Source organism: Salvelinus fontinalis, chromosome 24, assembly GCF_029448725.1.
Source record: "Salvelinus fontinalis isolate EN_2023a chromosome 24, ASM2944872v1, whole genome shotgun sequence".
NCBI lineage: Eukaryota > Metazoa > Chordata > Actinopteri > Salmoniformes > Salmonidae > Salvelinus > Salvelinus fontinalis.
Window position 1 is genome coordinate 29,822,145 of NC_074688.1, and position 16,571 is coordinate 29,838,715.

Here is a 16,571-nt window from a genome sequence, read left to right on the forward strand (position 1 = left end):
AGGATCGCATAATGATTTATACTTGTGAGAAAACATTCCATAACTGCAGGTGGCAGTAAATCATCAACCTTGGCTTTATACCTGTTCAAACAACACTCCAGGTGGCAGTGTGCACCCTTTTAGTTTGTTTACCAACTCTTAGAATTAGTAGAAGAAAATTGACTACTTCAAAATGGAGATGGCCTCAATAGCGCTGCCTGTGCGCACACACACGATAATGGGACAGAGTCCTCTATAATTCTCTTCAGGCATCCCCCCTGTTCGCTTTGAACATGACAGTTCTGCTTGCCGGAAGCCAGACTCACAGCACGAGGGAGCATGTCACTATTTGGGACTCTAAACAGTTGAACAGTCAGGTAGCTCACTGATTTTTCAATAGTATTATTGGAAGGAGAGTGAAAAGTGGACAAACGGGGTCAGAAAAAGGAGGTGATAGAAATGAGGTGAGTGTGTGATAAGAACAGGCTTTGATGGAGAGAGCGTATACTGTAGGTGTGTGGAGAGGAGGTGGGTGAGAAAAAGGGGTCAGGGGGAGAGAGTGGGAGGGATGGTAGAGAACCCCCTGCTCTACCTTATTGTCCTCCTCTGTCTCAGAGACCTAGTTACTTTCTCAAGGATCTGGTTACCCCTAAAAACCTGTTTAAGTTGCTAAAAAACAAGATCCCGCCTCCTCCCTCTTCAAACAAGACTGAGAAGTGGCACATAACACACCTTTCTCTCTCTCCTAATATTTACTACCATTCAAAAGTTTGGGGTCACTTAAAAATGCCCTTGTTTCCTTTCAAAAACATATTTTGTCCATTAAAATATCAAATTGATCAGAAATACAGTGTAGACATTGTTAATGTTGTAAGTGACTATTGTAGCTGGAAACGGCAGATTTTTTATGGAATATCTACAAAGGCGTACAGCGACCCATTATCAGCAACCATCACTCCTCTGTTCCAATGGCACGTTGTGTTAGTTAATCTAAGTTTATCATTTTAAAAGGCTAATTGAACATTAGAAAACCCTGTTGCAATTATGTTAGCACAGCTGAAAACTGTTGTTCTGATTAAAGAAGCAATAAAAGTTTAGACTAGTTGAGTATCTGAAGCATCAGCATTTGTGGGTTCGATTACAGGCTCAAAATGGTCAGAAACAAAGAACTTTCTTCTGAAACTCGTCAGTCTATTCTTGTTCTGAGGCTATTCCATGCGAGACATTGAAAAGAAACTGAAGATCTCGTACAGCGCTGTGTACTACTCCCTTCACAGAACAGCGCAAACTGTCTCTAACCAGAATAGAAAGAGGAGTGGGAGGCCCCGGTGAACAACTGAACAAGAGGACAAGAGTACATTAGTGTGTCTAGTTTGAGAAACAGGTCCTCAACTGGCAGCGTCATTAAATAGTACCCAAAAAACACCAGTCTCAACGTCAACAGTGAAGAGTCGACTCCGGGATGCTGGCCTAGGCCGAGTTCCTCTGTCCAGTGTCTGTGTTCTTTTGCCCATCTTATCCTTCTCTTTTTATTGGCCAGTCTGAGATATAGCTTTTTCTTTGCAACTCTGCCTAGAAGGCCAGCATCCCGGAATTGTCTCTTCACTGTTGACATTGAGACTGGTGACCCCAAACTTTTGAACGGTAGTATATATCTAACATTTCCTCAGAAGCACTCAACCTCCCCCTGCACCCACCTCTCTCCCCTTCAGCCCCTACTACAATCAGAATGACTACCTGGCAACAATAGAGCTGATTGTATTGGGGAACAGTCTAATAGTAGGGGACATGTGCCCACTGTCCTAGTTCCAAATTAAATCTGGATTGATTCATTTCTGAAGCTTAGTGAACTAATTTTAGCTTAATGATGGGGAACCAATTTCTCAAGCCAGTGGCTCTGCATGCGAGTGGGTTTGGTGTTGTTGGGTAGAGAATCTAGTTGCCAGTCTGCAGCCTATTACAATCATACAGGGCATTCAGAAAGTATTCAGACCCCTTGACTTTTCCACAATTTGTTAAATTACAGCCTTTTCTAAAATTAAATAGTCCCCCCCCTCTCATCAATCTACACACAATACTCCATAATGACAAAGCAAAAACAGGTTTAGATTTTCATTGCAAATGTAAAAAAAACAGAAATATCACATTTACTTAAGTATTCAGGCATTTTATTAAGTACTTTGTTGAATCACCTTGGCAACGATTACAGCCTCGAGTCTTCTTGGGTCTGACTACAAGCTTGGTACACCTGTATTTGCACAGCTATTTTCTGGTCTCTCCAGAGATGTTCAATCGGTTTCCAGACTCTGTCTGGGCCACTCAAGGACATTGAGACTTGTCCCGAAGCCACTCCTGCGTTGTCTTGGCTGTGTGCTGAGGGTCAGGGTCATTGTCCTGTTGGAAAGTGAACCTTCACCCTAGTCAGAGGTCCTGAGTGCTCTAGAGCAGGTTTTCATCAAGGATCTCTCTGTATTTTGCAACGTTCATCTTTGCCTCGATCCTAACTAGTCGCCCAGTCCCTGCCACTGAAAAATATCCCCACAGCACGATGCTGCCATCACCATACTTCACCGTAGGGATGGTGCCAGGTTTTCTCCAGACGTGACACTTGGCATTTAGGCCAAAGAGTTCTATATTGGTTTCATCAGACCAGAGAAACTTATTTCTCATGGTCAGAGTCCTTTAGGTGCCTTTTACTGAGGAGTGTCTTCCATCTGGCCACTACCATAAAGGCCTGATTTGAGTGCTGCAGAGATGAGTGTCCTTCCGGAAGTTTCTCCCATCTCCACAGAGGAACTCTGGAGTTGTCAGAGTGACCATCAGGTTCTTGGTCACTTCTCTAACCAAGGCCCTTCTCCCCCGATTGCTCAGTTTGGCCGGGCGGCCAGCTCTCCTTGTTCCAAACTTCTTCCATTAAAGTATGATGGAGGCCACTGTGTTCTTGGGGACATTCAATGTCTCAGAATTGTTTTGGTACCCTTCCCCAGATCTGTACCTCGACACAATCCTGTCTCGGGGCTCTGCAGACAATTCCTTTGACCTCGTGGCTTGGTTTTTGCTCTGACATGCACTGTCAACTGTGGCCTTACATAGACAGGTGTGTGCCTTTCCAAATCATGTCCAATCAAATGAATTTACCATAAGTGGACTCCAATCAAGTTGTAGAAACATCTCAAGGATGACCAATGGAAGCAGGATGCACCGGAGCTCAATCATGAGTCTCATAGCAAAGGATCTGAATACTTTCGTAAATATGTTTTATTTATTATATTTTTTATAAAATGTGCAAATATTTCTAAAAACCTGTTTTCGCTTTGTCATTATGGGGTATTGGGTGTAGATTGATGACGATGTTTAAAAATGGTATTTAATCAATTTTAGAATAAGGCTGTAACTTAACACAATTTGGGAAAACTGAAGGGTTCTGAAAACTTTCCAGACGCACTGTAAGCATACCCAATCCAGAATGCATACAGGTATACCTGGGATATCTACACATACAACTATCTACTCATAGAAGGTGCCTATGCGTTCTCAACTGGTACATTCTGCCACTTTCACCATGTGGCCTGACCCACCTTTTAAATCATAGGTACTATATTGAGAGTGAGATCCATGCACATTGTGCAGCGACATCTTCCCCACTTATCCAGGTCTTTCTAGTGGATGCAGCGTCTCAGAATGACAAAGTCATATTGTAACCAGATTATATTTTATTTGGAAATGAAGTGGTTTTTCGAGCACATCACCACAACCCACTGTCTCTTACATGGAGACAGGGTAAAGGGTAAACAAAGGGCAGGTTACCATCAATAACTCAGCAACCTTAGAAGTGACCAGTCTGCAGCCTTCTGAGTGGCTGCTGTTGGGTGGAGACTGTAAGCAATGGTAACTGACAACAGGTGGCATTGCCATTCTTATTGGACTACTAATCCCTCATTTTACTAGTAGGATTCCCATTTGTCTAGTCAATCATCATGTTGATGTTAGTAAGACCTGATTGGTCTGAACAGCCATTATGTGGCTGTAAGCAGGCCGGTGATTGGTCTATTCGGTCAGCATGTTGGCTCCCTCTCCCCCGGTGGCGTCTGTTAGGCTGAGGTCCTCCAGCATCTCCATCAGAGAGATCCGAGGAGCACCCTCGTCATCCGTGTCACTCTCCACTGGAATCTTAGACGCATCTGCAATACAACTCTATCATGAGGCTACGGCTAAAAATGGATAAATAAAAAGCTATGGGTGACAATTGGGGAAAACTGCCAGGTTCTCGCAAGAGGAACAATAAAGAGAAGCGGAAAGCTGTGGTCCCACTCACCTCTGAAGATGTTGACGTTCTTTCTCAGGGCTTCGTCTTCCTCCAGGTCCTCTAGGAAGTCCTGGTATTGTCTGAAACAGAAAGAGAGGAGAACAATATATAAAATCACCGCCAATTTTGAAGACAGACACCTTTCACAACTTACAAAGTCCTCACCTGGATAAAGAGCATATCCAACCTTCACTCTTTCAGTTCTCTCCTCCCTCACTCTCTCTCCTCATCCCTTCCTGCTTCTCCCCCTCCACATTCCTACTCTCTCATCAGTTCCTCCTCTCATCCTTACCTCTCGTCTTCAGGCGCCATGCCCTCTCTGTCTTTGTCCATCTCCTTCAGCTTCCAGTTCCTGCGCTTCACCCTCTTGCTGCGGTTGTAGCTCTTCTTAATCAGCACCTGCAAGTCCACAACAAGCATGTTCAAATGGCTTCAATACATGCATTCATTTTTGTTTTGTTATTATGTATTCTGACAAATGCAGTTGAGCTTTCATTTCAAAGTTAAGTGAATAGTATATTTGGTCAGGCGGCCAATTTTTCCATTAGAGGATTGACATTTCAACTCAATGCAGCAAACATAAAATCGAACCAATCCTACAATGTCCACCAGGGGGCAATGTGAACTAATACAGACAGTACATGGTAAAAATGTGTTGTTTTGGGACCAGGGTTCTCTAACCTTTTGTAGCATGAGAGTTACTTTTAGAAGAATTAATGTTGCAAGGTGCAATTTATTTTATAGCTTTCTAACAGGAACAATGTTCTCCTCTACTTCGTCCCAAGGTCCTTGGTGTACAAGAGATTTGTTATCTGTCAATATACCTGGTAAAATAATGGTTGATAAACAGGATTTGGCATGACAGGCCCAATAAAATTATATTTTGTATTTTCCAGAATTCTGTTTTATTTTTCCTGGTTTGGATTTGTACAAAAACAAGTATACTCTCAATATTACAAATATTCATAGAGAAACAATGAAAATTGATGTTCTCAGTCCATGGCAATGCTTAAATCACATCAGAAGACCATATGAGGTCTGGAAAAAGTGTAATTCCCCTTTAATTGCGCATCTAGCGAGACAGGAATGTGTCGGTCTAGCGATGTTTCTGCTGTTAGGCCTACTGCTGCAGCACATGTCATGGCAGAGATCACAAAACAATGGCCCCAATAGAAACAAATGTATAACTCTGTCAGGTAAGCCTACTTTGAGGTTAACATTTAATAGAGAAGGTTTTGGGGGAAAGTCTGTCTACTCAACTGTATTAAAATATGCACAATGTTGGGTTGAACCTCAAAACACAAACCAATTGAAGAAAAAAAAGACATGATCATTAACTGGCTACATACGGAGTGATAGACAAGTGCGTGCACCAAACACAGACGGGACAACATTGCTGGAAATTAATAGGCAGATAGTGTTATGTTTGGCTTTTTAAGCCAATAGTGGCTAACCGGGTTAGGAAAATGTAAATGTGGCTTTGATTGGATAGTAGCCAGGTGCTTTACGGTGACAGTTTGTGATGGAAAAACACATGTACTTTGAGAATTGATTGGAACTACTGGTAGCTCGCAATCTACCTGTTGGAGATCTTTGTTTTGGAGGATATAGGTGTGCACACAGTATTATGTACTGGTTCTTACCACGTCAGGAATATGACTAGGGTTCATCTTGTTCAGAAACTCGTCATTAACGTTGGAATTGGCAAAGTCAAAGCTAGAGGGGAAACAAAAGTGAAAAAACACATTTTCTCTAACTTCACAAGTAAAATTGTTAGGTATTGTTTTGATTCTCTTATACAGCAAGAATTTCCATGAATAATTAAGAGTTAAAAGTAGCTGTATAGCAGCCCATGACAGTCACCGACCCCTGCACCATGTCTCCTATGTTGAGCAGGTGGCCCAGGTGGGTGCGACAGTGGTACTGCTGAGCAGTGTCCATCTCTGAGGTCTTCTGCACCCACACCTCAGCCAGAGTGTGCTGGAAACACAAATCAGAACACACACAAGATTTACCCTAGCACCACCATTACTTCTATTCCTTTCCACTAAACGGGTGGAGGGCGTTTAGTGTTTCAACACCCGTAGATGGGTGATGGGATCATTATCGTTCCCGTAGCGAGCCCATTCCCTGTTCCATTTCACACAAACACTTCCATGTATTGTGGAGGGTTTTTCTCTAATGGGATGTGCTGCTTCAGGGATAATGTAATGCTTCACTATTGATTTTTCTTCAGAGAAAAGAGAAATGTTCCCCATAATTCAATCTGCTCAACACCACTTTCATTAAAGCCACAAACACACCAAAGCCCCGCAGTCAAGCTGTATCAACCCAAACAATCTGTCTCGCCAACACACACACTAGAACATGTTTCTCCTCACATGGAGTGAGTGAGGTTGCATGCATGAACACACATACACACAGCATCTAAAGAAACAGACTAGCAGCATTTATTTCTCTTGAAATTGAGGGGTTCTTGCTAATGGGCCACACTTCTGCCCAATTCCAAATCACCGCCCACTTCCCTCAGAACTACTACCTTATTGGACCTCATGCCTGCTCCCGCCCCCAGCTTCTGGTTCCTGATGATGTCAGTATCCATGACGATGAACTCCTCCAGTTGCCGTGGGCTAACAAGGCTGTTGAAGGGGTTGCGCCAGTATGTGCCCCCATCCACCTCAGCGACTGTTGGGTCAGACAGGAGAAATAGAATTAGATGGTTCTCTCTATGGACAGTCCAAAGTTTCAATTCTGACTGCTCAAAACACCACCAATCATTTCCTACACTCACAAGATGAAAGGATTCATTTGATCTTCACCCCCCCTGCAGTCTAGTGATTTGGCTAGCATGGATCACTGATCTGCCCAGAGGCTGGGGTTGAGAAAGGCGACTCTGGCGCAAAAGTACCCTTTCTTTGAACACTAATTAAAAACATGTGCCCTGCCTTTCAAAATATCAGAAAGAAACAGAGGATTTTTTTTTTTTACACACACAGCAAGTAATGACAACAAATGAGTGTGTGTGTGTGCCCCATGTGTGGAATGCCCTGATTAGACACAGAGGGAAGCTGTTGAGTGGGAGGGTGATGAGCATGTGGTGAACAGACACACTGTAAACGATACTGGGTTCAGTTAGGTACAAAAGACTGAAGTCAAGTGGAATATAATGACATTCCACCAGTCTATCAAAAACTGATGCTAAAAATATGGAGCACATGGTCAACTTTTGATGCTTTATATCAAGACAAGCACACACTCGTCCAGTCACAAACCCAATCACCTTTCAACTTTGAACTTGTCAACACATCAACACTAATCAATCAATGAAGCAGAACATATCTGTAAAAGCTATTTTTCAGTAGCCAGAATAGCATGTGGTGCATACTGTACTCATTCTGCAGGGTGTTTGGGACAATGAGGTGGATGGTGCTGGTGTGTACTGTACTCACTCTGCAGGGTGTTGGGGTCGATCAGGTGGATGGTGCTGGTGACTCGGGCGCACACACACACCTGGCCCATGTTCCCCAGGCTCTGAGCCAGACGCGGCGACAGACACACCACGTTGTCCTGGGAAATGAGACAAAACAAACCAGGGGTCAAACTGAGGTCTGGTCAGAGAGAACATTGGAACCTCCCCCCTATGCCAACCTCCCCACCAGATTATTTCCCAGAAAACCCACATCAAGCTGTACTACAGAAGAGATTAACATTCAACTCTGGATTAGCAATCTCCTCTGAATAACAACAACAGAGGCTGTGCTGTCACTGCCAGTTTGGTTATACAAGGGGTCGGCTAGGTTCTCTTTGTTTTATCAGCGTGATTACAATTTGTCTCAGAAATAACACAAAAGAAAATAAGATTCTGATTAGGAATGTATTTCATTGATCTCGAAAATGTTGAGTCATATCCGTTTACTAAATAAGCCAGTGCTGTAATACTTCATTCAGTCATTGGATAGAAATGAACAAAAACACATGCAGATGGAATTGGATATGAACAAAATTCCCTCTTCACATGTATGGTCAGAAGCCAAGCATCGATGCTTGTGTACTCAGTCTACGTTGGAAAATAGGAGTAGATTCATCTACCACATGAATCCAACAGAAGAGCATTGACGAGAAACATTCACTCAACAAAAAAGCTTGAGGAAAGAATCCTGACCTAGACACACCAAGATCAAGTCGAATTTAGTTTTTCATTTGACAGTTCAAAAGCATCTTTTAAAACAACACAGTTCTATCCAAGGGAAGCTGTGTCTGTTATAATACACTGCTCAAAAAAATAAAGGGAACACTTAAACAACACAATGTAACTCCAAGTCAATCACACTTCTGTGAAATCAAACTGTCTACTTAGGAAGCAACACTGATTGACAATACATTTCACATGCTGTTGTGCAAATGGAATAGACAACAGGTGTAAATTATAGGCAATTAGCAAGACACCCCCAATAAAGGAGTGGTTCTGCAGGTGGTGACCACGTCTCAGTTCCTATGCTTCCTGGCTGATGTTTTGGTCACTTTTGAATGCTTGCGGTGCTTTCACTCTAGTGGTAGCATGAGACGGAGTCTACAACCCACACAAGTGGCTCAGGTAGTGCAGCTCATCCAGGATGGCACATCAATGCGAGCTGTGGCAAGAAGGTTTGCTGTGTCTGTCAGCGTAGTGTCCAGAGCATGGAGGCGCTACCAGGAGACAGGCCAGTACATCAGGAGACATGGAGGAGGCCGTAGGAGGGCAACAACCCAGCTGCAGGCCCGCTACCTCCGCCTTTGTGCAAGGAGGTGCACTGCCAGAGCCCTGCAAAATGACCTCCAGCAGGCCACAAATGTGCAATGGGTGTCTTGCTAATTGCCTATAATTTCTACCTTTTGTCTATTCCATTTGCACAACAGCATGTGAAATGTATTGTCAATCGGTGTTGCTTCCTAAGTGGACAGTTTGATTTCACAGAAGTGTGATTGACTTGGAGTTACATTGTGTTGTTTAAGTGTTCCCTTTATTTTTTTGAGCAGTGTAAGAACAGGGGATCTGTAAAGGTCTGCCCTGGCCTGTTTGGACCTGAGCATTTGAGTATAGGTGCGCTCTGTTCACCTATTCAACCACTTTTCAGCCCTGCACGTTAAGATATATTGTGCATTCAGAAAGTATTCAGACCCCTTCTCCACATTTTGTTTCGTTACAGCCTTATTCTAAGATGGATTCAAAACATTTTAACACCCCATAACGACACATTTATTCCAAATAAAAAAACAGAAATACCTTATTTACCTAAGTATTCAGACCCTTTGCTATAAGACTTGAAATTGAGCTCAGATGCATCCTGTTTCCATTGATAATCCTTGAGATGTTTCTACAAACTGAGCATTAGGGGGTGAAGGGCCTTGGTCAGGGAGGTGACCAAGAACCCGATGGTCACTCTGACAGAGCTCCAGAGTTCCTAGGTGGAGATGGGAGAACCTTCCAAGAAGGACAACAATATCTGCAGCACTCCACCAATCAGCCCTTTATGGTAGAGTGCAAAAAGGCACCTAAATTACTCTTTGGCCTGAATGCTAAGCGTCACGTCTAGAGGAAACCAAGCACCATCTCTACTTTTTCACAGTAAGTGAATCAGTTGTCAGATCAGTTGTCAGAGAAGCATGGTGGTGGCAGCATCATGCGGTGGGGATGTTTTTCAGCGGCAGGGACTGGGAGACTAGTCAGGATAGAGGGAAAGATGAACGGAGCAAAGTACAGAAAGATCCTTGATAAAAACCTGCTCCAGAGCTCTCAGGACCTCAGACTAGGGTAAAGGTTCACTTTCCAACAGGACAACGACCCTAAGCACCCAGCCAAGTTACGCAGGAGTGGCTTCGGGATCAAGTTTCTGAATGTCCTTGAGTGGCACAGTCAGAGCCGGGAGCTGATCGAACATCTCTGGAGAGAACTGAAAATAGCTGTGTAGCGACACTCCCCATCCATCTGACAGAGCTTGAGAGGATCTGCAGAGAATAATGGGAGAAACTCCCCAAATACAGGTGTGCCAAGCTTGGAGCGTCATACCCAAGAAGATTCGAGGCTGTAAATCGCTGCCAAAAGGTCCTTCAACAAACTACTGAGTAAAGGGTTTGAATACTTATGTAAATGTGATATTTAATTCATATATATATATATATATATATATATATATATATATATATATATATATATATATATATATTATTTATGACACTAATACATTTTCGAATAAGGCTGTAACGTAACAAAACGTAGAAAAAGTCAAGGGGTCTGAATACTTTCCGAATGCACAGTATGTAGAGCATTTGACCTTCAGCATTTTTGAGGAAGATGCTACATACCTTGCAAACAGGAACGATCTCAATGGAGTAGGTGCTCTTGTAGTTGAATGTGTTTGAGTGGATGTCATGGGAGATGAGGCGCTGGGAGGTCTTCGACCTAAACAAGACAGTGACACAAAAAAAACAAAGACAACAATATCTTGTCAGAGAAAAAATAAACAACATTCTCAATCCTCTCCATGCTAAGCTAGAAATATATATGCCTATAGACATTGAATAATTGTAGCACTAGCCACACAGACCACACTTACTGTGGTTAGTGCAGTCCAAGTCATCACTGTTCAATTCAATGTCAACATATTGTCCCAACAACAAATTAACATTTAATGGGCATTATGCAATAACCATTAAGGAGCCATCAAGAATAGGAGGACGTCACCAAGACACTGACCTCAGGTCAGAGAGTTGTCACTACAGGGCAACCTCTACCCGTAGTGGAGGGTCTCTGGTGAACTGTTCCTACCTGCAGGGGACTGTGCACTGGAGAAAATCCACCATCTTCTGAGCATGCTGCTTGGTGGCATAGTAGAAATCAATACCCTCTGAGAGAGGAGAAAGATTAAAAACAAGTCAGCCCTCAGTCAATAAATCAATCCCAGACACACACACCACACGCGACCTGGGTCATCACCATTCCAACACACTTAATACGACAGCCTCAGTAACACAGACCAGATGGGCACCGGGGGGGATATGGCCGCCACATGTTGAAGCTTCAAGGCTTTTAACTCCGGCTAGAGAGGGGGGTAATTTATACTGAACTGTCAAAAGACAGCTTCTCCCTTACAATCTGGTCCAACCACACTGGGCGCTGCTTCTGAAATATCTCTCACTACACAGTATGTGTGTGTGTGTGTGTGACTGAAAATAGGACCCGAGTCAAACAGCATTGTTGGCATGGTAAACAGAATGCTCAGTACTATGATCCTACCACACTGATTATAAACACATGGCCAAGCCCTTCTAAAGCCCGGGACAGGAAAGCTTTATTAAGAAAATCGCCAATGTCAATGGTAAGCTTGCATGGTCTGGTGTCTCTTCCTGGATGAAACCCCCACTTCAGAGCAGTATATTCTATCCCAAACCCACCATTGATCTCCTTGATGTTGAGTGCGTTCTGATGGAGTTTGTGTTTGAGAATCAGCTGCTCCAGGTAGTAGAAGGTCTTCTTGTGAGAAGTCTAAAAAGGACCAGCCCAATATTAGGTTAAAAACACAACATGTTAAAAAACAATTGTTGTGGTGAGCAACATGAATAATATAAGTCTAATCATCAATGGTACCTTCTGTCTGACTTGCACCACAGAGTTCCAGAAGTCCTTGGCCTCGACACGGTGGCAGTCGTCACACATCTGGCCCTGGATGACAAACTCTACCACAAACACCTGCTGAAGGATGGCTCCGTTCATCACCTGGACAGGAAGAATCACACTACCATCAACCACTATTCTCTTATATGACTGACTCAGAACATAGTTTACGACTGTAATGTGACACACCAAGTAAATAAAACACTCTTTAAAATCCAGAACTGGGCTAGAAAGCTGTAACCCAAAGGGAATTGGCTGTGACCCACCAGTGGATCATTACCCACCCGCCATTTGGGAAACACTGATGTGTAAGACTTTATTCATCAGGGTTTGGTGCTGCTATTTCTGGTGACTAAAGGACATCTAGATACAAGATCACAGGTCACACAAAACCCCCTACACTCCATACAAAGCTCCATACAAAGGGCCCTGAGGAACTGAGACTCCTCTGAAAGGTCATGAAGTTATGACAGCCACTGGCTAAACTTCACCCAATCACTGTGCTCTGAAACTAGTCAGCCCTTTATCCCTTTAGTGTCACCTGGATTAAATAATGACAACATGGTGGGACACATAGCGGTGGGACACGTCCTCCAGATCAGGTTCCTAATCCACACTAATCCCTTATATTAAATATGTCACACTCTCATGCCTCTCATTTCTCCACTCGTCTCCTCTCTCTCACCTCTTTTTGTATGGTCACCTTCAACTTGATCCGCTTGGAGTGGGGTTCCGTCCACAGGAATCCAGCATCGATCAGACGCACCTGGATTGAGAGGTCACATGAGTTTCTGAGGCGAATGGCTACAGCCCTGTTAAAAGAATTTAACAAGTGTATCTTTGAATATAAATAGAGCAGAGTAGGGAAGGGATACTCACTTTAGTCATGTTGCCCTTCAGTTTTTTAAGGCAGAGGGCGAGCAGTTCCCTGGACTCCAGAGCACACTGCACCCAGGAGGCTGGAGGCTGCAAGTACCTGCATGGAAGAGAAAGAGGAGCAATCAATCCATCTGAACTAATGTAGGAGCCGTGGTAAGATCCCAGTTAACTGACTAATGATCCTTTGGTCAAGTAAGAGCAATAGACAGGGATTTAAACATCTTAGCTGTGGCACTAAGTTTGACAGGCTTGTGATGGTGGTCTGGGCAGTACCGTTCACACTGCTTGCAGAAGTGCAGGTTGACTTGCTTGGGGATTCCCTCAGAGATATCCACTGTGGTCCTGAGGCAAGACACACACATGTTGGCTGGGTTTGGAGGGATGGGGATGCCACAGGTGCAGCACAGGCTGGGTAGAGGAGAGAAATCATTTCTTAATTAGTATTGTGTACCAACTGATACCTTTGAAAAAGCTATGAATCTACACCTTCACACTAATGGTAAAGGACAGATTATTTGTAGCATGTAGGAGGCTGATCATAAATCTACTTACATGTTCCCCTGACTGCTTGTAGCAGGAGCTTGCATGTACTCCATTATAAATGGCTTGAATGTAGCAGTGAGAACTAGACAAGACAAATCAGATTGATGTTATGAACAAGACAAGCGTTTACTTTTTAGATTATATACAAAAACGTCATGATATTATCGACAGGGCTAATGTGTATTGATTATAGTCAATACATGGTAGCCAGCTATCTATTGTACTAACTTTCCTGTTAACGTTAATATATATATATTATTATTTTTTACACGTGACACAGAATTAGATACTATTCCATGACATCTCTGTCAGTAAACCATTATCACAATGTCACATCTCATCTGACAGACCATGCTCTGCTGGTAGTTCTCGTTAGCTAGGTAACGTTATACAATTGGATTTACTTTACTAACCGGCAACCAGTAACTGTTAGATAGAATATGTTAAATGGCTGGTACTTGCTAGCCGACTAATTTGCGATGATCGTGACAGTTGTCATTACATAGAAGGGCCCGTGTTAAAATGTTTCTGGGCCCTTAATGCCATTTCAATAAAACAACTAATACACAACACATACTTACAGAATGTTAATTCATCTACACGTTGCGAACCTCCACGTTTCTCCAACACAAACTGGAAAGGAGGAGCAGGATGATGACGACACAGCACTTCCTGGTGGCAAAAGGACCCAGCCAGTTCCTCTCTTTTGCCTGAGTGCAGTTGCTTCATAAACCATTCAAATCCCATACACACAGAAGAAACTGCATTCTATATGGAAATTATGAAATTACAGATTTTTTTAAATAATCCAATGAATCCTTTTGTTGCATACATTGGATTGGACAAGAAGGCAATTGTTTAAATCTAAGATAAATGAATTTATCCAAAGATACATTTTATCGTTATCTATATACTATACCTTCCTCTATCTTTCTTCGTCGCCATTATCATCATCAACAACAAGAACACAACAAAGCAAAGTAGAATTTTACAATGTACTTTAGAGTTCCTAACCTTTGCCTTATCTGTTTGATAACCGTTCTGGGGTCATGTCTAGATGTGATACCGTTTTTTACGTCAAAGGTGTTTTCGTTTTTTTGCATTTTAGCTCACCCTAATCCTTTTCCTAACCTTAACCTAATTCTCCTAACCTGCTACGAAAAGTCAATTTTGACAAAAGCTGTATCCCTTCTAGACAAAACATTGGTCTGGTTCTCTGGGCTTGCTGTAACGTATAGAAAGTGGGATCCTATTAAAACAATAATCTGTGGGGAGGACCATGCATCGGTCCAGAAGTTACGTACGTTAAAAATAAGCGATTTTCCCAAACGCTACATTTTATATTCAGCAGTATAAAGTTGCAAGTGACATTTAGTTTGTCCCTCCAAAAATATGATGCATGTTATCCTAAAAAAGCTTGCATGGTGCACACCTCACGTGCTCCCAGTGGTGCGGTCCTGCAAACCGAACGCTACAGTTTGAGGGCACTATTTACAGTTCAATCTCGCTGTCAAAGGTTGAGGGAGCATGCAGTTTGTTTTCAGGTTAGCTTTAAACGAGGTACTTCAACGCGAGGTCTCCAACTGTCTGAGGTTATATATAGCTACCATTCTCCTCCTTGCACGGTTGTGCGAGTCACCGCATCATATGGACAACCGCTGGTTCACCAGGTTTTATGCTAGAGTGAACAAGCCAAGCCAGAATCTTTCACCCCGCAGTGTCTACGGATTCTCCAAGACGTCAAGCAGCATTTCTACATGTGAGCTATCAGCGTTTCGTTGAATTAATTCAGCCTTTTACGCTGTGCTGTAGGCTAAGTTTGCTTAATTTGGTTTCGCTGATTTATTTATTCTCGCATCGATAATAATGGACTGAAAGTTGCGGGTAAACAACAACAACCTGCAGTGATTTCTTGTTTGTATAAATGATAGAGGATACGATGACACTGTTGTCTCTTTTGGGTCGGATCATGCGTTATTTTCTGCTCAGACCAGAGACCTTGTTCCTCCTATGCATAAGCCTGGCTCTGTGGAGTTACTTCTTCCACACTGACGAGGTGAAAACCATCGTCAAGTCCAGCCGGGATGCTGTCAAAATGGTCAAGGGGAAAGTGGCGGAGATTATGCAGAATGAAAAATTCGGGGGTCTAGATGTTCTGGACGCAGAGTTCTCCAAAACCTGGGAGTTCAAGAGCAACAATGTGGCGGTGTACTCCATCCAAGGCCGGAGAGATCACATGGAAGACCGCTTCGAGGTCCTCACAGACATCGTGAACAGGAGTCACCCGTCTATATTTGGGATTTTCGATGGCCATGGGGGAGAGGTAAGATAAATGGTCTGTTATCAATCATTTGTTGAGCGACCATACTTTTTGGGGGTTGGTCAACACGTGCACATGCACTTGCTATGCATCAAATCATATGAATCCCTCTCCACAGGGACATGTGGAAGGCATTTTAGCATTTTACTTTGTGAAGTTGTGCCAAAAATAAGAGACAGTCATTCATGGTCTTACAAGTTTAAAAGACTTATAGACATAACACGATTGTGTGGTATGCTGCAGATAAAGTCTCTAAACCGATTATAGCAGGCTTGGGGGATAATAGGATTAAACTCATTCATATGTGTAGGTTGATTGAAGATGGATGTGACAAGCTAGCTGATCATTTCCAACCCCAGTGAGAGATGCTTTCTGATATTGGTCAAATTCTAGTCTGAAAGTCACCCGATGCCCATGCACCTGTCACCCTCTCCATGTTCTGGTCATTCACTAGTCACAGACAAAGCCCTGGCAGCTGTAGCTCTTTCACTCCATGACAAGCATTCAGTGGCACAGATCGAACAGCTTGTCTGACAGAAATACACTTCCTACTCTGATCAACCAGATGTCCCTGTAGAGGGGCAAAGCGTCCATCCATCAGGCACTGTGTGTCAGAGAGAGGTGGGGCGGGTAGGCAGTCAGTCAATGTAATTATACTCCCTGCACGAGAGAGAAAGTGGGATCCTGGTCTTGTTCCACCTCAACCTGACCAGAAGAGAATGTGTGTGTTTTGTTAATGTGATGTTGGGAGGTGGCCGGAGGTTATTTCCATAGTTGGCAGGGTAACAACACTGATTGGTCATGATGGCCAGGCCTGCCTGAACAGCGACCTTGTCTCCGTGGGCTGCAGCTGTGGCCACGCGGGCCTGACAGCCCAGTATTGACTAACGCCA

General features: G+C 43.3%; 2 protein-coding genes across 2 annotated transcripts in view; one reads left to right on the plus strand and one right to left on the minus strand.

Annotated features, from left to right (window-relative positions):
- Positions 1-3,674: 3,674 nt before the first annotated feature.
- On the minus strand, positions 3,675-15,050 carry LOC129822266 (60S ribosomal export protein NMD3-like). Its single transcript, XM_055880396.1, has 17 exons — positions 14,966-15,050; positions 13,940-14,030; positions 13,368-13,440; positions 13,089-13,223; positions 12,816-12,912; positions 12,622-12,702; positions 11,910-12,038; positions 11,717-11,807; positions 11,091-11,169; positions 10,628-10,724; positions 7,735-7,852; positions 6,825-6,970; positions 6,153-6,265; positions 5,929-6,001; positions 4,578-4,684; positions 4,295-4,365; positions 3,675-4,160 (listed from the first exon to the last, which is right to left on the minus strand). The coding sequence occupies exons 1-17, from the start codon at positions 14,966-14,968 to the stop codon at positions 4,027-4,029; spliced, it is 1,638 nt and encodes a 545-aa protein (XP_055736371.1). The 5' UTR covers positions 14,969-15,050; the 3' UTR covers positions 3,675-4,026.
- Positions 15,051-15,281: 231 nt separating this feature from the next.
- The window catches only part of LOC129822267 (protein phosphatase 1L-like), a 46,269-nt gene continuing 44,979 nt past the window's right edge, over positions 15,282-16,571 (plus strand). The window contains exon 1 of the mRNA XM_055880398.1: positions 15,282-15,681. Within this exon, the coding sequence (XP_055736373.1) occupies positions 15,283-15,681 (399 nt within the window). The 5' untranslated portion in view covers position 15,282. The remainder of the gene's footprint in view (positions 15,682-16,571) is intronic.

Excerpts from the sequence above, each read along its gene's own strand:
- LOC129822266 (XM_055880396.1), bottom strand. Across the intron at positions 11,170-11,716 it reads CAACATCAAGGAGATCAATG|AGGGTATTGATTTCTACTAT; the intron begins GTGGGTTTGGGA and ends CTCCTCTCTCAG. Across the intron at positions 6,002-6,152 it reads ATAGGAGACATGGTGCAGGG|CTTTGACTTTGCCAATTCCA; the intron begins GTCGGTGACTGT and ends TTTCCCCTCTAG.